This window comes from Meleagris gallopavo, chromosome 1, assembly GCF_905368555.1.
Source record: "Meleagris gallopavo chromosome 1, MGAL_WU_HG_1.1, whole genome shotgun sequence".
Taxonomy (NCBI): Eukaryota; Metazoa; Chordata; class Aves; order Galliformes; family Phasianidae; genus Meleagris; species Meleagris gallopavo.
In genome coordinates this window covers 71,940,309-71,962,284 of record NC_139404.1, presented here as the reverse complement: position 1 = coordinate 71,962,284, position 21,976 = coordinate 71,940,309, and the positions used below count along the sequence as shown (strand labels likewise).

The 21,976-nt window shown below is 36.4% G+C and overlaps 1 protein-coding gene across 2 annotated transcripts; it reads right to left on the bottom strand.

Moving 5' to 3' along the window:
- Positions 1-415: 415 nt before the first annotated feature.
- On the bottom strand, positions 416-17,664 carry MRPS35 (mitochondrial ribosomal protein S35). Of its 2 annotated transcripts, none has more exons than XM_010716246.4 (8): positions 17,478-17,664; positions 16,747-16,790; positions 15,478-15,645; positions 14,994-15,054; positions 12,922-13,061; positions 10,151-10,260; positions 7,653-7,722; positions 416-931 (listed from the first exon to the last, which is right to left on the bottom strand). In XM_010716246.4, the coding sequence occupies exons 1-8, from the start codon at positions 17,608-17,610 to the stop codon at positions 653-655; spliced, it is 1,005 nt and encodes a 334-aa protein (XP_010714548.2). In that variant the 5' UTR covers positions 17,611-17,664; the 3' UTR covers positions 416-652. The 2 variants fall into 2 exon arrangements, with proteins under 2 accessions (XP_010714548.2, XP_085089799.1); XM_085233673.1 differs by lacking the exon at positions 416-931 and adding an exon at positions 3,530-7,193.
- Positions 17,665-21,976: the final 4,312 nt, after the last annotated feature.

The window sequence follows — 21,976 nt, the reverse complement described above, 5'->3', positions numbered from 1 at the left end:
AGCACCTACAGTAAAGGTGGTTCTTAGGTCTCCTGCCAAATTTTGTTCCATTATTATATTTTAATTTAGAGTATGTTAGCCCTTGTAATGACAACCAAGAACCTCACATCACTCAGTATACTTCAACGTCTCTCCAACAGTTAAACTTAGGTAACACAGTCTTTACTTTCCAGAAAGGAAGCTGAGGTAGAAAAAATCTGAGATGCTTGGAAAGCATTGAAAAACTGTAGAACTCTTAATTAAGAACCTCAAAGTTAATGGAACTTGGAACCCAAGTCATTTCATAACTTGAAAGTTCTCAAAAATAAAACATCAAAAGAAGTTATGTGAGAAGTCAGAATATGATTAAACACAGAACTAAGACAGGATTTCCCAGGCTAAGAAAGTACAGAACAGAATGATCAAGTCACCAATATATGACTCAAGGCATACTTTATTCAAAAACAAGATTCCTAGACAGCAAAGTTATGTTTACAAGAAAATCTAAAAAAAAAAAAAAAAAGACAAAAAAAATAAAATCTAACTACTTTCAAGACTAACTCATCAACAAGTTTCATAGTTTTGGTTAAAGTTCTGAATCCATATCATACAGTAATATCAACATATTATAATTTAGTAGTTCTGTAATAACTAAATGTGCCTGCAGAATCATTCATGGTAATGCTTGTATATTTAATAATTTTTTCACAGATTCCTTATACTGAGATATGTTACTTTCTGTTTCACCTTCATTTTTAAGTGCAATTACAGAGTTTCTGTAATTTCTAACTACTTCAGATGCAAGAAGATCTTCCTTAGTTACATTACTGACATTCTCCGTGGCTTTTATTTGAAGTAGAGTATCCAGGGCATTTCTCTGAGAGGAGCTGTTTTCCCAAATATACTCTTCCATGTCTTCCTCAGTCTTCTCACTCTCCCATGCCTCAGTTTTCTGGAAGAAAATATACCTGATTTTAAAACTAAAAACTGAAACAAAGCCAAAATAATTTGTAGGCTATTTTTTCCTCATTCCAATTCAGTTAAAAAACAAAACAAATCCCAATCCATATTATTATAGTCATTTTCATTCCCTGAGAATTTAATATGTAAGTAAACAATGTAGTAAGAGCCTTACAAGCAAGAGAATAAAACAATGAAAACTGTAATGTAAGAGTGGAGTTGTGTAACATAATTCTAGAATACTACATTAAATGTGAAAGTTAAAGATCATAAACGTGTTCTTCAATGGACTAACTAAAAATGATTTCTTTATCCTATCTCAGGTAATTCAGAATTTCAGTTAATATTAACCAGTTTGGCTGATAATATGCTCAGTAGGTAATTTCAACTGTTTTTTTCACAAAAATTCCAATAAGAACTGGGGGGAATAACCCAAAGAAAAAACACCTCTTCTTCTAAAAAACAAAGTAACCAAACCTAGTACTAAACAACAGGCACAGATGACTGTGATTTGTTTTTAATATACTTGCTAATACAAATAAACAGATTTTTTTTTTAACATCACAAACAGCAAAAGGATTTATTTTAAAGCAAAACTTGCACTTTAAACACTGTAAAGACTTGCAAACTTTCCAAAACAAATGATTAATCTGACACACTGAAAAAGTAATATATAGAGTGAGTGAAGGGTCCTACACCTCAGGAAGAACAACCACACATATCAGTACAGTTTAATTGCTAACTTGCAACAAAGGAGCTCTGCAGGGAAGGATCTACGTGTCCAGGAGGACAACGGGTTAATCACAAACCACCACTGTGCCAATGAAGGCCAATGGTATTCTGGGGTGCACTAAAAAGAGCATGGCCAATAAGTTAAGGGAGGTACTCCTCTCTCTCTACGCTGCCTTGCTGAGATCACAGCTGGAGTACTGCACCTGGACTCCTCAGCTCAAAAAAGACAAGAAACTACTGGGGAAATGTCCAGCAGAAAGCCACAAAGCTGGCAGGGTCCAGGAACATCTCCTATGAGGAAAGTCTGAGACTCCCAGCCTGGAGAAAACTAAAACAGGAATCTTATCAATGTTTATTGATATCAAAAGGGCAGGTGTCAAGAGGATGTATCCAAGATCTTTTCAGAGGTGCCCAGCAACAGGACAAGGGGCAACAGGCACAAACTGGAACACAGTAAGTTCCATGCGAACACGAGGAAAAATTTCCTTACTTTGAGGGTGACTGAGCACTGCAACAAGCTATCCAGAGAGGCTGTGAATCTTCATGCCTCTGGAAGGTCAGTTGAAAGGTATTTATTTCACTCAATTGTTTCCTATTATCCGAATCAGAAAAGATTCTGATCTCACCAAAAACAGTGGCGATATTAATGGTCCCATTCTTTATTTTCTGTTGAATTTGCTAATGCCTATCCCCTGTAAGACTTTCTCTCAAATATTTAGAATATGACACAACTGTAAAAATATCTATGCATTAAAAAGGAGACTTGTTTCTCCAATAACTAGAAAAAATAAGGTTAAACAAAAGGTATGTAAAAAACTACTACAGTCTGAAATAGCACATTGCCAAAATTTAACTGAAACACTGCAAGCCACAATTTTGTTTCAATTCCAGCTTTGTAATGTTTGCTTAAATATTCATCCCTTGTGGGACGAAGTTATTTTTCTTTCTTTCACTGAAGTGAGCATTTCCTATCAGTAAAATTCCTTCTTTTGATTTTAAATTTCTGAATTCAGATCTTCAAAGAAAGTGTATTAAATTATCTATCATGCCACTTAGCTTTCCTGACTGACATTAATGATAAAGACTCTTCAGAAGTTGTTACATTTTGATTATGAGTGAGTTCATAAGGAAATGTAACAAAATATCAGAGCATTTAGAAATCACCCCTACCTCAGCCTCAGTTTATGTTATTGGTAAGGACATACTGAGAAAGAACACTCAGGAATGGTACAATTATATCACACTTTATTATTCTGCAATCTCAAAGTCATGAAATTTAAACAAAGAAGTCTTGAAATACACTAAACAGTGCTCAGAGCTAGATATCTGTCTTTCACTAATCACTGGGTCACAGCACTCCTTTTATTTTCTGTGTGTCTTGAGTCTTTTTCCCACTCAGGGAGAGAGTTCCAGCAAGATGTGAATGCCATTCTTCTACCTGCCATTTTAATCCTACAACCCACAGGTCACAGCATTGTGAGTGTTCATAACAAGGCCTGCTTAGGTTTCAGAACTTTATCTTATAATCCAAATAAAAATATTAAAGTCCTACTGTGAAAATTGCAATGTTCCATTGCTGCCAAGTTCTCCTGATATAACCTGAAGTGATGAAAATATCTTTACTTGTGATGTAAATGACCAAAGAGAAAAAAGGCAATACAATGTAAATGTGAATTCGAGTCTAGAGGAAAACTACCATGGATATTGGGATAACTAATGGTTATGTGAAACATTCATTCTGCTGCAAGCAAGCATATACTCCTCATCTCACTTGTGTCTCGTAGTTTAATGCTCTACTGTAAAAGGAACATAAAAGCAAGGTGGGATGTCTTCCTCAAATTCATTTAATACATACAGCTTTGGGAGTTCACAGACAAATTTAATTAAGTCTTTAGTATCACAATGTCCTGTACATTTCACTGTTTTCTTCTTCCCCCATCCACCCTCCTGCTTCAACTTTCCTGTTCCTTCAGTTCAAGTATTAACTGCAATGCAAACATATGACAAAGGGAAGCACCCAGAAGACCTTTGGCTATTATTGTACATGCTCTATCAGAAACCACTATCTAATTATGTCTAATCCTACATGCCTCCTTCCTTACTGTTCAAGCCTCAAATCTTTTCTAATCATTCTTCTATACTTACAATTTTAGAAAAAGCAAGAGATAAGAAGTGTGCACAATGTTATTACTGTTTTTAGTATGTGAGATTACAGTTTTTACTTTAAGAGATGCCCTTTCACTTTCTGTTCCTGTGTAACTTTTCACTAATAATCTTTTAAGATCTTATCTGCGTAACGTAGAATTATATCCTCCACTCCACATCATCTTGTTTTGCACATGTTGAAAATCATGTCTATCTGGACCATGAAATACTGTTGCAACTTTTTAAAATCTTGTTTAAAAGGACTGTGAATTCTTTCCTTCTCACTATCTTTTCCATATCCACCACCTTTATAGCTACTAGTAATATTTTTTCTTATTCAAAACTTAAGACTGCATGCTCCGTTTTGTTCTCCCTTCCACTATAAATTCATACAGGACTTCACTTTATAGTGGCAAACTACCAATCTCAATTATGTGCTCTTTTTAACCACGTGGGGGCAGGAAACCATTACTTTTTAAAAACCACTTAATACCTTAAAAGCTAAGGTTACAGCATTCAAGAAGTACTATCACATAAAGCAGCAGAAATACAACTATTTTATCTGCTGTTTAATAATGTACTTAATGTATCTCACTCTTTCATTTGGTGAATTCACTCCAGGCACAATTCTGGGAAATAATTTGAAAGGAATCACAGAAAGTCCAATGAAAAAAGGTTGATTCTTGCTACAGATGGTGCAAGTCATATCTACTGCATACAACGTGGACAACTATTATAAATGAAGGAGACCTCACTGCATGTTAAAATAAGTATGTTTTTAAATAATTAACATTCTTAAATTCTCAAATCTAAGTATTTTGAACATAACTCGACTCATGTTTTGAACGCCTTCCCATAGCTGTCTGTGTTACGTACACTTTATTTGAAACAGCAATAATAGAAGGCAGATTAAGAACCAAACAATAAATTCACTTCTTTCTTCCTCTCTTCCTTCATTTTCCCTACTAAAACAAATAAACATGCAAATTTATCCACTAAAAAGTAACAAGGACTATCAGAAAAATACCAAGACACCTGCTTCCAAAAGGAAGGGCTATTCATTACTGGAACAAAAATAAACATCACAATTATTGCTTCCAAAAAAAGGGTTTTCATTAGTGTGAAGTCAGGTAACACTTCTTTATGTTTTTAAGAAAACTCTTAACAGCTTTTCAAAATAAAAAGCCTTCAGCTTTAGCAAGATTTTGATAAAGTTAACTGCTTACATTTGTGTAAAATCTGTAAGATATGCTAGTTTCAAGTGCAATGTTACTTTTAACTACAAATCCCCAGGGCTTACATTACCCCAAAGGCTATCCAGTAGTATTCTAGTTCTCCTAAAAATAATCATAGAATTGTAAAGGTTGGAAAAGATCTCTAAGATTATCTGGTCCAACAATCAACTCATCATCACCCATGCCCACTAAACCATGTCCCTAAGTGTCCCATCTTCACATTTCTAGAAAACCTACAGACACTGACTCCACCTCCTCTCCGGGCAGCCTGTTCCAGTGCTCGACTACTGCTCCTGAGAAGGTTTTCATAATACGCAGCCCAAAGCCCACTCCCTCTAACCCAGCTGGAGTGTGTGGCTGTCACTAGTTAGAGGTCAACTCCCACCTCACTACAACTTCCTTTTAGTGGTTGTGCAGAGTGACGTGGTCTCTCTTGAGCCTTTTCCAGACAAAACAATGCCAGTTCCCTCAGCAGCTCCTTACAAGACTCGTGTTCAAGATCCTTCACAAGCTTTGTTATCCTTCTTGGCGCATGCTCCAGAGCCTCAATGCCTCTCTTGTAGTGAGGGGCCCAAAACTGAACACACTGCTTGAGGCGCAGCCTTATCAGTGCCAAATACAGAGGGATAATCATCTCCCTAGTCCTCCTGGTTATACTATTTCTCATACAAGTCAGATGCCACTGACCTTGGCCACCTAGGCACACTGCTGTTCAGCCACCATTGACTAACACCACCAGATCTCATTCTACCACACAGCTTTTCAGTCACACTGCCCAAAGCTTATAGTGATGCATGGGGTTGTTACAGTCCAAGTGGAGGACCCTGCACTTGGTCTTGTGCTTCAGCCCATGAGTCCAGCCTATCCAGATGTCCTTCCTATCCTCAAGCATATTAACATTTCCTCCCAACTTGGCAGATCACCCATAGATTGCTCCAAATGTCCCTTTTCTGAGCTCAGAATAGGATTTTCAGTCCTCACTCCTTTCAGCTTGAGGAAAAATTTGTGAGAGTACTTCAAAAGCTGAATATTTCCAAGTTACAGCCGTGGTTTAAAAGAAATCATGAAAAGATCAGGAAATGACAGATCCTAATTAGTAAGTACGAGGAGCTTGGAATTGGGCTATATTTTAGTTTTTATAACTTTTTATAATTTCATATTTTATAACTTCAAATACATGTTTAAATATGTTTTATTTAAGGTGATCCACTTTATTTTTCAACCACATAAATCATCACGTAAATCACTGCAGATAACACCAAGCTGAGCAGTGCAGTTGATGCACTGGAGGAAAGGGAAGCCATCCAGAGGGTTCTGGACAGACTGGAAAAAGTGGGCCTGTGAGAACTTAATGAGGTTCCACAAGGCCAAGTGCAAGGTGCTGCACTTGGACCAGGGAAACCACAGGTATTTATAAAGACTGGGGGAAGAACTCCTTGAGAGCAGCCGTGTGGAGAAGGACTTGGGGGTCCTGGTGGATGAGAAGCTGGACATGAGCCAACAGTGTGTTTGCAAGCTGGAAGGCCAACTACATCCCAAGATGCATTAAAAAAAAAAAAAAAAAAAAAAAGGGGTGGCCAGCAGGGATAGGGAGGTGATTGTTCTCTACTCAGCTCTTGTGTGGCCCCATCTGGAGTACTGCATCCAGGCCTGGGGTCCCAGCACAAGAAAGATGCAGAACTCTTAGAATGAGTCAAGAGAAGGGCCACTAAGATGATCAGAGGGCTGGAGCACCTCTCCTATGAAGAAAGGTTGAGGGAACTGAGCTTGTTTAACTTGGAAAGGAGAAGGTTACGGGGAGACCTTACTGTGGCCTTCCAGTACTTGAAGGGAGCTTATAAACAGGAGGAGGAATGACTGTTTACATGGGTGGATAGTGACAGGACAAGAGGGAATGGTTTTCAACTGAGACAGGGGAGGTTTAAGTTAGATATTAGCAGGGAGTTTTTCACCCAGAGGGTGGTGACACACTGGAACAGGTTGCCCAAGGAGGTTGTGAATGCCCCATCCCTGGAGACATTCGAGGCCAGGCTGGATGTGGCTCTGGGCAGCCTGGTCTAGTGGTTGGTGACCCCACCACAGCACAGGGGTTGAAAGTAGTTGATCTTTGAGGTCCTTTTCAACCCAGGCCATTCTTTGATTCTACGATAAAACAAACTTATTCACCTAGGGAGACTTTCAAGCAAACAAACATCATTATGACACGTGACACTCAGTTATGTGTGAAACTTAGACTAATTGGAATCAGTAAATTAGCCAAATCAGATAAATTCAAACAAAATCTGTCTTAAAAGGGAATTTTAGAGAAGTTTTAAACCCTCTGATGTAACATTTCAGGTACAGATATAAAATACACACAAAATAAAAACAGCATAGGCCTTATAAAAGTAATGAAATGAAGTCTTAGTTAACTGTGGAAGTATGATCCAAGCATAATCATCTTTGTTGATTTTGAAGAAACAATGGGGAAAAGAACCTAAGGTAATATACCTTAAGCAGTCAAAAACTTCTATTTAAAAGATTCAGGTAAGTTCAGTTTATGTAGATGGGAGAGAAAGGAGAAAGAGAGAGCATGAGAGATTTTCTTCCCCAGCTGCTTACCCAAGATTCATGGTACAGAACTGTGAGGAGATGTATTCCATAATCATAGTTCTGTCTTCTTAGTGGACATCTGAAAAATTCATAAACAAAGCTAGTCTTTCTGAAATTGAACTACAGTAAATATGTAAATATACTTGAAGAAAATAATAAACTTACCAAAATTTCTAATCTGTAACTATGGAATTCTATAGCAATTCCATGGAAATGTGTCTGTGTCTGATTCAAACATTTCTGAATTACACATTATCAAGAATAACATGATCATAAAAACATCATAGAACATCTTGAAGTCTAAAGGAAAATGTACAAAAACAATTTACAGATCTTCAGAACCTATTAAAAACCAGACTAACATATGCTGCATTCCTCTGCTAGAATTAATCAAAATTGAATCCAACATGCATTAGTCCAGACTGCCTTAAGACCCTATTTTTTTTTTTACCCTAGATCTAAAAGGAAGAAAAAAGTGAGAAAAATCAATTCAGTGTAGTTCAAAACAGAAGACCTAGTCAATAATCTAGACAGAAGAAGTCTCTATGTCAATCTAGCTTTAAATCAAAATAGAATCACCGTCAACATTTGTCCGGATAAGGCACAGCACTGCAAAAGCACTTCCTAAAAGTAGTAATACAAAATGCCCGCTGAGATTTTGGTGACATTAATCGTTTTCTCATGCTGATCACAACTAATCTCCTCTTCCTCACACCTTTTCCCAGAGGCTGTTTTGTCTCCCACTTCTTTGATAAGCAAGAGTTCAATTCTCTCTCTTCTACAATAACATATAGCAGATACACTCAAACTTAGGAAACTATTTGTCCTATACACAATATAGTATCTCAGTTCCAGCAGCTCTGCAGTGAACCAGATCAAGGACTGATACCAGTCAAAGCTGGTTCTTTTTTTCACCTTTCCTTCTGAGGGACGAACTCTTTCAGCAGCTGAATTACAGTAGATTACAGTGACTATGGAACTGTATTCTCTAACAATATAAGTTACAAAAATACCATAAATCATGAATTTTTTAGTTCTTCTAAGGATCAATGGAAACCTTAAATAGTAAGAATTACAATTGTCACAATGTATGAATTTTTTTTTTTTTTGCATTTTATGAGAATTTATGCTGAAATCAAAACAGTAAAAAGGGTGTTCAGTTTTACAGTTGAAATTAGTAAGTGATCCTAGTTAACTTTGAATTAATTATGATTGTTTCACATTTCCAGAGAATAAATATTTAAAAAATATTTTATATTTCTACTTCCAGACTTTACTGACAGATACTACTCATGGTATTACTTTTCCATTTAAAAAGCCGTAACACCTCCAGATGGGATTGCCTACTATTTTTGAAGTTAACAAGTTAATTAAAACAGGTATTTCTCACAGTGGTAGTTCTGAAAACTCAAGCACTGGTTGTCTGTTATAAAAGCTGTCATCAGAAATATGCCTGGAAGCAGTTAGCATATATATATTTTTTTGATCCCTGATTTGTCTTACTGATGAATACAGAACAGATTGAATCATACAAGACTACATCTGAGATGCTTTGAAAACATTCATCTGAATGGCTAGGGACCGACTATTCTAGCAAATAACCTCTTAAAAGGGCTCAAGCTTCCTCCTCATACTTCCTTCACAAAGAAGAAAGTTTAGTTTAAAAGTATTTCAAATACTAGCCTAGAACAAAATGGATACTGCACAGAGATTAAGCCTCAGAGTTTACTAGAAATCAAGTGAAATATTAGTAAGCACATTAAAAAATTCTCCAGGAATGATTCATGACACCACTCACAAATACTACAGAGGTAAAACACCTTTCAGCTATCCTAATAGCCACATGGTAAGTTTCTCCATAGATAAGAAACGGTAGCTCACGTGGTCCCAATAAGCCACCCAGACTTTCAAGACAAAAGGAATACATAACTATCCTTTTAGTAATAGAAATGAAACTGACTGAATGCCAGAAAATTAATAATGGGAAAACAAATCATAATAATTTTAAAAAGCTAACAGATAGGACTACCAATATTTTTTTTCCTAAGTGAACGCAGATATGAAATAAAGCACATCAGCAATACATATGGATTTTCTTAAGCACTTCAGAATTCAAACACAGAAAACAAACTTATTCAGTGCAGTTTTCTGAAAATGTGAATAATTACAATGATTTTTTTATATCTAGAACATCCGAACACCAAATCACCAAATCAAAAAACCAAATCTAGAACATCAAAATGTCTGAGCACTCATGTCCTCATTTTTCTTGCCCACACCTCTTTTGAAAATTGTTGTTGAACAACTGCTACTACTCATACTAAAGATTTTTCAAATACAATATCTAATAATACTAAACAAAGATTATGCTTGATATTATGTGATTTGTCCATAACATTTTTAACACTTACGAACAGAAGTACTGGTACTGATTAAATTGGAAAAGATTTGGCCCCTTTTTATTGTGCAACTGCTGAAACTGACATTTTTTCATCCTGTAATCATACCTGTCTATTATAATAGTGAGTACATCTGTATCCTTGCAGTACCGCGCTCCTACAAGTTTAATGAGCTTCTTCTTTGCATGGTCATCCAAATTCAGGTTAGAAAGTTTAACCTTGAAGTAGAAGAGAAAACACGCTTGATTATTTGGAGAAATTCAATCTCTGCACCCCAAAAAATATTTTCAGATATGATTAGACTTATCTTTCATATCTGGACATATCTGAAATTAAAAGCATAGTTATTAAATATTCATTTTTAGAGTTTCTTCCAGTTTTATCACTTACCAAAACCTTTTAAACACATGGCAAATACAATGTGAATATTCAAATAATAGATTTCTTCTCATTCAAATACCAGAGAGGTTGAGAGAATATTTCTACTTAAAGTTCTTTCAGATGGGAAAAAAAGCTGTCAGTTTCATCTGTACCTTCACTTCATACTCATATGAACTTAATGTGGAAAATAAATATTTTTAGCAAGTTTGTTTTCTAGATACAGATTGGTAAGGGTAGTATTAGGATATTTAGAAAATATTTGTTACAAGCACCCAGAAGAGAAGGAAAGACATCAAGAGTCATCAACTCAGAATTCTCACAATCATTATTAGAAGATCATTAGTACAAGTATACTAAAATGCATACAAACCTAAGGGACTACAACCATCCCACATAATTCATCAAACCACTGTGTTAATAGCTTCCTTTCTCTTACAGTATCAAAAGCAAAACAAAAAAAAAACAAACAGAAAAACCACAAACAAACATAAGGAAATAACTGTTACTTTTCTAAAAAGAAAAAACCCACAACACTGAAAACCCATAATTAAGTAGTTACTCTGAAGCTAATTTCTGAATATAGTTACAAGTATGATAAGTAAAGCAAGGTGTTTTTAGCTATTAAATGTTTGTACAACAGCAAATAGCTGTTCTGAAGTCTGAAGATATAGGGGGTTAGAAATGTAAGCTGATGATCAATACTAAAAATTTTAAGACATTAAATGCCTTTCATGAATTAGACCATTGCTTTTTTTTCCTACCCCATCTCTTTATCCTTCCTAACACATCACTGCAGTACAAAGGAACTGATCAAATTCAGGAATCTTGTATAAGAAAACAATTTGGTCTGTTACCTATGCTACAGGAACGCAAAAAAAAAAAATCCCAAGTCATATTAAAGTGACAAATGTTTGCATGGCTTCTCGCTTCAAAAACAAGATATGGATTAGAGAGCATATAATTATGAGCTGGAATGTTGCATGCTATTTTATGTTGAATTTTAGACAAGCTAGAGCTCCACAAAGAATAACAATTGCTTAAAAAATAGTTTTGTTTTAAATCCTGTTGTTTGGCACAATTCTGACAACTGCACCTGGGACCAGACTATGATAAACTTGGTTCCAAGAAATACAGGCTCTAGGGTACAACAGATGAAAAATGAGCATCTACAGTAAGATTTCAACTTAAAACAAATAAAAGATCTCTTTAAGAATTTTTGCTTTTAATTCTGCAATTTTACATGATTTAGAAGGCAAGAAACTTGCATGCTCTCACAATCTACTCTTTTTACTGGCAAGAGACTGAAGAATGCTTGACCAAGCAACTGAGCTCTTTGCCCTACCTGAAATACTGTGCCCACCACTGTCCTGGGAATGCTTTGAACACAGGAATGATGAGGGGGGTGGGAGGGCGAGGTCGAATGAGTGTCTCCTTCTGTACATTCACAGTCCAGCATAAAGCCAGAGGCTTATATTCTCACTGAATTTTCTTATATTTACAACACATACAAATCTGCAAAAATCTGGCCTTGACTAGGAATGTGAATTAAGAGACAAACAGTTAAAATCTATGTCATGTAATGACAAAAAAGGGAAACTACTGCTAATAGTTGGCTGAAATGTAGATTTAAGTCAATGACAAATCAAATTAAATCCCAAACAATAACGTTTCACAATCTAAAGGGAAGATGTAGCCTCCTACAGATAAAACTGCTGTTTGGTTGCCCTAATTAGATGCTATGAAGCTGCTATAATGTGGCATTTTAGCTTCTGCACCAAAAGAACACAGCCATCACTTTCTCCACTGATGCTGCTTTTAGAATAGGCTCAAATCTAGTCTCAAAAGGCATATTCAAAAGCCACAGTCCTAACATTTATACCACAAGGACAGGAAAACACATCAACTGATTGCTCAAAGCGAGACTGCGTATCAAATACATCCTATTATTTCCCAGAGTGCATCATATTACATTGATTTCTACACATATTTTAGCATCTTTATTAAAAAAAAGTTAAAACATGACAAATCAAAAAAACAGAATGAGCTTAGGGTGCCAGATACATATTCTCAATACATGCTTGAAAACAGAATCTAGAGATGCTCTATTTATGTCACAATTCAGCACAGAAGACTAAGATTTCTCAACCAAAGAAAAGAGATCTCTGGAAAAAAAAACCCTTTTTGATAAAGGACAACATGTAGCCTCACACTGTTCAAGTGATAACATAGCACCTACAGTGTCTATGTATGGAAAAGTTGATTTTTAAGAATGTATGTTATTTTGTCTGTATCAGAGCTCAGAATTTACTTATAAATACATATCCATATCATTATAAGCTGAGTTCCAACATGCTGCAATATATAAGGAAATCCTCTGCTTTTTTTGGTCATTCAATGAACCATTTCCCACATTCCCATATTTCTAAAATGTTTTAAAAGAAAGTCAAGTGTTCAGGCGTTAAAAACAAAGGTGATTGCTTTCCAAGAGTACTACTTACTCTTAAAGTCACTATTCTTGCTTTGGGATTACGAATAGATGTACCTGCAGAAACATAATCCACTGTCTCAATTTCAATAGGAAAATGTTGTTCGCATTTCTCATCACTGTCCAAAGCACTTGGCCATTCAGTGCAGAAATCTGTATAATAAAAGAAAACAACCCAAGTAATTTCTGTCTTTTCTCAACTTTAGTGTAATTTATGTCTTTAGAAGTAGTTCTAGAGAAACTATACTCTCACAGGCAATGGGAGCATCTCTCCTAGACTCACTCTAGTATTTCAATGTCTTTTTTGTACTGGGATCCTATTCCATCCCAGACACACAACTATTTACATTTAGTTAACTTCATGGAAGTCGTAGCAGCAGATTTTTTTCCTGCCTGTTGACATCCCTCTGAATGACAGCCTGTTTTATTCCCTCCCCTATTTGTTACTATCTGAGAACATGAGGAAGTGGTGCTCTCTGTCATCACCCAGCTTGTTACAATGCACACTTCCCACATACCTGGAAATGGTTTACAGGTTTGCTTCATCATCTTCTAAAGACTGCAGTGAGGGTAGTGAGGCTGACTGACCTGCTGTTTTTTTGACATTTTCTCTTACCCTTCATGAAATTTTCACACAAAAATATCCTATTCATCCTGGGTAATCTTAGGTAATCTTTGTTTTTGTATCTTGGGTCACTCAGGAGTTCCCTGCTCACCCATGCTGTCCTTCTACCATACTTGCTCAAATTTTTGCTGACAGGAATGAACTATTCTTGAGCTTTTAGGAGGCAGTTCTAAAAGCTCCTTTTCTCTCACCCCTGCTATCACCAATAATATCTGCCAAGCAGTCTTCTGAATAAATCAATATCATTCTCCTGAAGTTCTGGCTGCAGTTTTCTCACAATTTTAAACTCCACAGTTTCATGATCATTGTTATCAAGGCTGCCTCTAATCTTCTCAAGTGCAGCCAGTCCTTCCTAGTTTGTGAATGACAAATCCAGCAGAGCATCTCTTGTAGTCAACTGGTAGATCATGTGCATCAAAAAACTGCTGGTAATATGCTAAACGTCCTCCTTACTTCTCTCAAGATCTTGAACTCCAACATCTTTTTTTCACAATCAAGAGCTGCCATCAGCGTTTAATCCACAGCCAGTTCTTCCATACTTGTGACTAGCACACGTAAAACAGAATTTTCTCATGGACAGTTTGCCAGGATCTGAACGCAATAACATTGACAGCACTCTACAAGTCTCCAAGATTGTTTCTATCCCATTCTGCTACTTTTCCAGAGAATGTTTAGATGGCTGCAGCTTCCCATCAGTACCAAAGATGGTAACTGTGAGGGTTTTTGATCTATTTCAAGAACAGTTCATCTACTTTTGCTTCTTCAGGCAGCCTGGCCCACTAGACTCTCAAGAGGCTTGTAGCCCATCTCACAGCAAACCTCCATATCCAAGCTGTTTCGGCATCCATCCTGCATGATTGTGAATCAGACAGGAACAAGATTTCTCCTTGCATTTCCATGACTCTTCAGACTGATAATTCCTCCTGTAAATGCTGCATGTGTTTGTAAACAGGTAGTTCAAGCCAGGTCTCTTAGCACTTCCTCCTTCCACTTCTCTCTGGGCTAACCTCATTAGGAACTCCTAATTCGCTCTCTGGCTGGTAGGTGCTCTTGCTCTTCACTGAAACTCATACAATCTCTTATATATGGCTTCTTTTTTTTAAATATATACCAGAATGACCATTAGCTGTTATTAAACCAGGCTTTAATCTTCTGAGAAAAGAGTCATATCTATCATCCATTTACCTTACAAGTCTAAACTACGAATTCTTCAGTACAAGCAGGGTCTAATAGAACGGTAAAATTCAAGTCTCACAGGTGTACTGGAAACCTCACAAGATCTATCTGCTTATCACCTGTATAATACAATGAAGCAAAACCAAAGCATACTATACTAGCCAAAGCCTGACAAAAAAACAGCTTCAGAGCTGCCCACACTAACACACACACACACACACACACACCCCCAACAAAAAAAAGCCTAAGGAAGTAACAACAAAGTAAACGAATAAAAATCCTACCTCTGAGAGCTGCACAGTGTTTCTTAATTGCAGGAGGAGTAAGATGTAAAAAATTGGGAATCTAGAATAGACATACCAAGAATTACCAAAATAATATCATTTTGTCTCTTAATAATTAAAGGGGCATTACTGAAATTTGGTTACATATTCTGAATTTGTTAATGTAATTTAATACATTCAACAGAAGATAAAGTAAGAAAATTCCTCAAGCTTCATTCAGGAAAATATTTTAAGCTCAATAATAAGTGATGATAAAGATAGGCATGATAACCCAATCAAAGCCTGCTAATTTGATTCACTTGTATTTCTTTTTAAGCTTTGTCTTCGTTACTTTTTAATTTAGAAGTTACTAATTTTTCTAAAGTTACTAAAATTTTTCTATTTATAGAAAACTGTATCTAATAAAACTATTTCAATTAAAATAGCTCAATCCTAATGAATAATAATTTTCAGTGTTATCGCACACCAGTAGAATGTGACTTACCTTTATAAGCTCTAAGTTGCCTTCTTTTGGTGGAGGTACTCCTCCCTTCACTGGGTAGCCCATTCGAATTGGGAGAGGCACAGATGCAGGTTTAAATGCAGCTGCTGTTGGATAAACACTGCTCCAGTCCTGGTCAACAGCCATCCTCTCAGTTCTGGGAGGTATATGCTAACAAATTGAAGATTGTACAAGTTAGATGGGAGACGTACTGATTTGTGATATCAAGCAGGAACATACATGAAAATTTATTCAGGGATAAATTCTCCTAACTAAAAATTATTTATGACACACCTTAATATAAAAAAAAAAAAATTAGTGCTCACTTCCCAAGGAATTTTTAAAAGAGAAGTGATCAAAAGTTAGGATGCATGCCCTTCCCAGCCTAAGTAATAAAAATCCATTATTTCAGAAATATTTCAAAAGAAGCCTTGGCAAGTTGGGGAAGAAGTGGGGAAGGAAAGAGTTCAAAAATCAAACTCAATTGCCTGAAGTGCCCAAGCAGGAGTTCACTGCAGGAAGTGAAGTGCCCAAGCTGAAGTTCACTGCAGGAGGCAAGAACGTGAATTTTAAGTTTTTTGAATTCCGAAAGCCTGAATAGTTTCATACTAAAAGAAAGGGATATACATGCAAAAAAGTAAAGCCACTATTTCCTTTTCAAAAGTCTTAGTTTGTTGATTTATTTTTTTTTTTTTATCATTTAGAAGGATAAAAGATAAACATACATATGACATCAGTTGCTTTTTATCATTAAATCTGTACTTAGGAACAAAAATTTACACCTGGTCTATTTTTAAGTATTTGCTTTTAAAACCACGTCACACAGTATTATATTGCTTTTAAAATTTGAGTGACAAAACTCCTAGCGATTACTTTCTTGGATATCAGACCAATTCTACTGTGCAAGAACAATTTCACTTATACATGTAAACAGATGTTTTTTAATTATGCCAGAAAGCAAACACTACAAATCCTGCCAATCTGTACGTAACATTAAGGTACTTGTTTTTCTTTTAAATGCAACCTTAAGTTACTTTTAAGACCTGCAGTACATGGTCTCTGCACAAGCCTTTTTTTGCTTTTTTTGAGATTACAGATTGAAAAGAGGCGATTAAAGAAGGTAAGTGTACATTCAGGAATTGATTCACATTAAATAAGTTCACCTTGTTTTAAGGGGTTCCTATGGAAACTATTAAGGCTATTGAGACTATTTGAGCATGGAAAACATTCTCAGCCATCTCTGAGTTAGCTGCAAACATACTCAATTCTTACCGATCTTATGAACTGTGATGTCCTGCTTCTTCTCCTTGTTGAGTCTGAAGGAAAAAAAAATAAGAAATATTTTTCTCAATACAAACTATTATGTGGTTTTGTTGAAAAAAATACAGCACACTCTGCACTTTTTTTTTCTTTTGCAAAACCAACATATATTTATATCATGAAGTAATTCCATTCTACCTCTTCCTGCTATAAAGAAATTTGAAATAAAGAACACATACAGAGCTCTGCAACAACTACTATTACCTCCATGGAGCATTCATACACAGACACATACAGTTCATAGTAGTCTTATTCCTTCAGTCACAAATGTCTACAGTCTACCATTAGGAGTGCCTCAATGAGCACCACCACCTGACATTGCTCAAGGGCCCTTTTACAAACCTGGCAATCTGCAAATGACAAACGTCCACATTACCTCAGAAAAAAAGGCTGGTAACAGCCCTGACTAATGGGGCTCTGAACACTTTGGACTTACCTGGACTCTGAGGAGGCAAAACTGTTCAGCTTGGGACCAGACACAAAGCCAAACATACAATGCAAGTTCATATTCCTTGGCAACTGTTAGATTGTAATTTAAAATACTTTAATTCAGGCAGTGGCCTGCTGGGACAAGCACAATCCTGACCCGAAGGGAGGAAGGCGGCGGGCCGAGCTCCCCACCCGCCCTCCATGCCCTACCGCCCGTAACCAGGCACGGCCCGGATTCAGCCTCATGCCCTCACCTTCCCTCTGCTGGGCTTCCCTGTTGCTCGCAGCTGGTGCAGAGAAGTAAGCAACCATCTCTGCCCGCCAGCAGCAGCGGGCCAACGCAGGCCAGCGGCCCGAGCCGGACACTGCCCAGCCCGCCGCCGCCATCTTCGGTAGAGGAGCTGCGTGCGATATTTCCCGCCTACAAAGGGGAGGGGCAAGCTTAGCAGAACACCCAAAGTGATTCGTCTCCTTCTGGAAGAGAAGCAGGACGGGTAAAGAGAGGGAGAAATAGTCGGAAATTGACTTGAGCTTTTTTATGTTCTTTGCTATGTTATGGTGCTTTGCGCAGCAGCGTTAGGGCTCCGCGGGTGCAGCCGATCCTTAGGTAAGGAGTGTCGGGTGAGACTGAAGCTCCCTAGGGAATTTTTTTCGTCTCATCAATAAAAAAACATGTAACTTCTCAGTACCTTTGTACGAATTCTTTTGCTCTTTGCCTCCCTGAAGCAGGGGAGGATCGCTGATAGAGGTGATAAGGACACAGGCAGGTTCAAGCAATTGAAAGCATATGTGAAAGAGGAACTAAGTGAAAGAGCGGAGGTCCGCAACGTGGGATGAGGTAGGTTAGTGTAAGTGTGCCACCAACCCGTAGTGGTAAGTCTATGCAGGACAGGGGCAGTTTTCTGTGGGGAAGCTTCAACTGCCCCTGTGATGGAGGCTCACTGGATTGCTGCACAGGAACAGCATTTTAAATCTCTTTTAGAGAAAATGAGTTTCTTGCCAGTGGTGCAGTCAGGAAGTTGCACGCTCAACTTCTGAGTGTATGGTACTGCAGAGATAGAGGAAGGCTGTGTGCAGGTCAGTGTTTTTTTCATAGCACTTCTTCAGAAATTGTTTCTTCTTAGCTAAAACCTGAACGGGTTCTGACCTGCTGGAGTACGAACTGGAAACCAAGGATCACACTGTCATATATGTAAATCAACCTGTAAGTGACTAGATAGCTTCAATTGCACTTCATTTATTTATTTATTTATGTTTCTCAGAAACAGTTGAATACAGCTCTGATAGGGTGAGGGTTTTTGTTTTTGTTTTGGTAGCAGTAAACTTGTATTGCTGGCCACTGTCATACCAATAATGTAGTTTGCCTTGTTGTTATTAATACAGCATCTGCAATGGCTCCACAATGATTTCATCCACATTAACGTAGTCGTTTAGAATTATTGGATAATTTTTAATGGCTAAAAATAACTACAGGATAAACTTTTCAATAGAAAGCTTTCTGCAAAATTTCTATTTTGGATCGTTCACCTCATTTCTAACAGCACTTGTAAAAGGACAAAACAAGATACCTTTAAATTCTTAGGAAGGTAATTTTAATGCTAAGTGCCCAAGAATCAGTGAGAGCTAGGCATCTCGATGAGGATTTTGGATGGAGTGCTTCAAGAGATTATATGTACTCTGGGCTATAAAATTGATATTGTTAGTAGTAAGAATCCAGTATATGCTTCAAGAGACACAAGGTATGTATACTTAATCTAGTTACGTGAGCTATACAAAATTACACTGAATACCATGGAATAAGTTCAGAAATATATCTTACATATAGTACCTGTCTTTCCAATTTAAAGCATTACTGCATTTTTACTTTTAGATTATCTGTGATGCACACTCCATTGCCTTCATAATGATACATCATTATCTAGATTCAGAGAAGCACTTTCTGTGTTTACACACACCTATTCTCCTGCTGTTTTCATCATGATAGAAACTTTGGAAGTTAGCTTATTCATGTGAAGATGAAATGGAGAATAAAGTTTGTATTTAAAAAGTCTAATAATTTTTTGTTATATTAGTAGTATATTTATTGAATTTTACAAATACAAAGCAAAATTTAGGCAGCTTTACTGAAAGTCTGCTATATATTCTTACTAGAGTGTTCTTATTATTCTTAATAGAAGATGCTCTGCATTTTAGCCTATTATATTTTCCATATTATGGTAACATAAGGAGAGATCTTTTGTTATTCAAAGCATGTAGTGCAGCAGTAGATCAAGTTAACTGCAGGTTTTATATGTTAACTAGGAGTTCTTGTTTCCTGACTTAAGAAAAAATCATTTGCATTTGTTGGACTGCAGTATCTAAGGTTATTAATTTATTTTAATACCCTTTTCAAATTTTTTAATGCGCTTCCTAAAGTTAGCCAGTTAATCACAGTTTAAACATAAAATGTTCCATGTTCAACACACCACTTGCTGCTAAGTTAAATTTTCTTCAAGCCAAGTGAACATTCTACTGTTTACTTCAGAAGAATGTTTTAAGAAAGCATTTATGGGATCTTCTAATTGCTATAACAAACAGTTCTAAAGAATCCCAGCTTCTTCAAGAATACTTATTTATGAGGCTTTTTTTTTCCATAGCTACTCTTAAGCCCATCAAGTGGTGTCTTGTTACCGATTTCTTTGCTTATTGACTACATTGACTAAGCCAAGCTAAATACAGTCTCAGATTTCTCAAAGGTGATTAGAAGTAGTCTGAAGTGCCTCATATGCAGATGTTTCCTGCTGAACTCATCATGTTCATCTGATTCTTCCCCCTCTTTTCACCTGTTTTATTAGTGATACTTCGAAAATTTCTAATGCAATGGTAATGAAGGATAATATGAATAGACTAGAAAATACACTAAAATTAAAAGAATCTCTGCAGCCTTTCAAGTTTGCTTAAAATCTTCCTTCAGGACATTTTCTCGATTTCATATTGCCTGGCTTCTCCAACATATGTATACCTGAAAAGAAATAACAGTCTACAGAATCAGAGCTGATTTCTTATGAAAGAAAAGGGGGAAAAAAAAAACAAACACCTACCAGCAAGTAAGTGTGAATAAAAAAAACAAGCAAACAACAAAAATAACAACAGCAAAACTATTTAAAATAATGTTTTGTATTCTTTCCTGGTTTTGAATTATTTAGTTCTTAAGCATTTCCTTTGCTCTTTTTGCTTGTTTCCCTGTGATGACATGTCTTAGTTTCAACTGGGACAGGAACTGATTTCTTCTGAGTGTCTGTTATGATACAGAGTTGTTTACAGTTGCTGCTATAAGCAGTGTTATGTAGAGTGAAGGCTGTTCTCAGCAAAGAGCCTGAGGAGCTGAGAGAGAACAGAATTAGGACAGATGACTCAAGAGGCCAAAGGGATATTCCATACCATATGACATCCTAGGGAAGGAGTTTTGAAGGAGATGGAATTCGTCTCACTCTCTCTGCTCCTTGGGAAGCTGGTTGGTCATCAGTCACCCCCCAGTGAACAATTGTCTGTGCATCACTTGTTATATGGATTTATATATGTATACATGAGTATTAATATGTGTATATCATAATTATTATCCTTTCCCACTTCTCTATCTTAGTAGTTGTTTTATTGCAACCTATCAGTTCTACTTTTTTTTTTTTTTTTTTTTTTTTTTTTTAATTCTATCCCCCATCTGGCAGGAGGGAGGAGTGAGCAAACGACCGTGTGGTGCTTAGCCACCTCCTAGGTTAAAACATAACAGGGCACAAGTCCAAATTTGTCTTGTTAGCTCAGAAACAATTGAGAAAATAATGTTATTTTTGTATTGAAGAGTGAAAGAAAAAATAGATTCAGATAATGAAGATTTTCCTGTAAGTGACTGTAAGACAATACAATTGCAAAACAAATAAAATATTATTCTCCATGCATCACCACTAATTAATAAAAATTGCTACCCAGAGAAAATACGTTTCTATTTATAATAAATGTTACTTTTCACTGCATTTTTCTTCATTGCTACTATTTAATTAAGATGCATCTGCTGGCATTTTTTCTATATTGTCTTTTTCCAGCCTAGCAGGCTTTTCCAGAAATATATATTTTTAAAAAGTGATATAATCCATAAATTTATAATTAAGAACTTCATCTGAATGGCTTTAGTTAAGATTGAACAGATATTCCTAACACTGCTGTTCTAGTGATCAATTTATGAGTACATTAAGTTTAGATGAACAGATCTATGGATTGGCCTTCTGAACTTACCTCAGGATACATTATTTGTGCACCTATTATCTATTCAAGTGTTACTCCTTTCCTTTGAGATATAAATTTTGCAAAGCATTTCCAGTTTCAGTATGGGAAAAAGAATCTTTATTCAAAACCATGACTTTACATAAAAATGAGATGTGGAGAACACGTATTATTTACATAATACATGTTATTTAGAAACTGGGTAATCATAAAGGTATCAGAGATGTTAGATAATCTAATATAATGCGAACATGCATTTAAGTTACTACTATTTTTGTTCCTCCTTCCGTTTTTGTGTTTTTTCATCTAGCATGACTCCAGTGAAGAAGCCTGCTCTGTCATGTCAGTCATTTTTTAGCTAAAAGAGTGTCATACAATAACTTCTATGATTTAAAATATTGATCAGGGTTAGTAATACCTACACATTGTTGCAGAATGTTCTGTGATAACAGAGAAACTATTGGGCACCCAGTGTATAACCTCTGTCTACAGGTTCAAG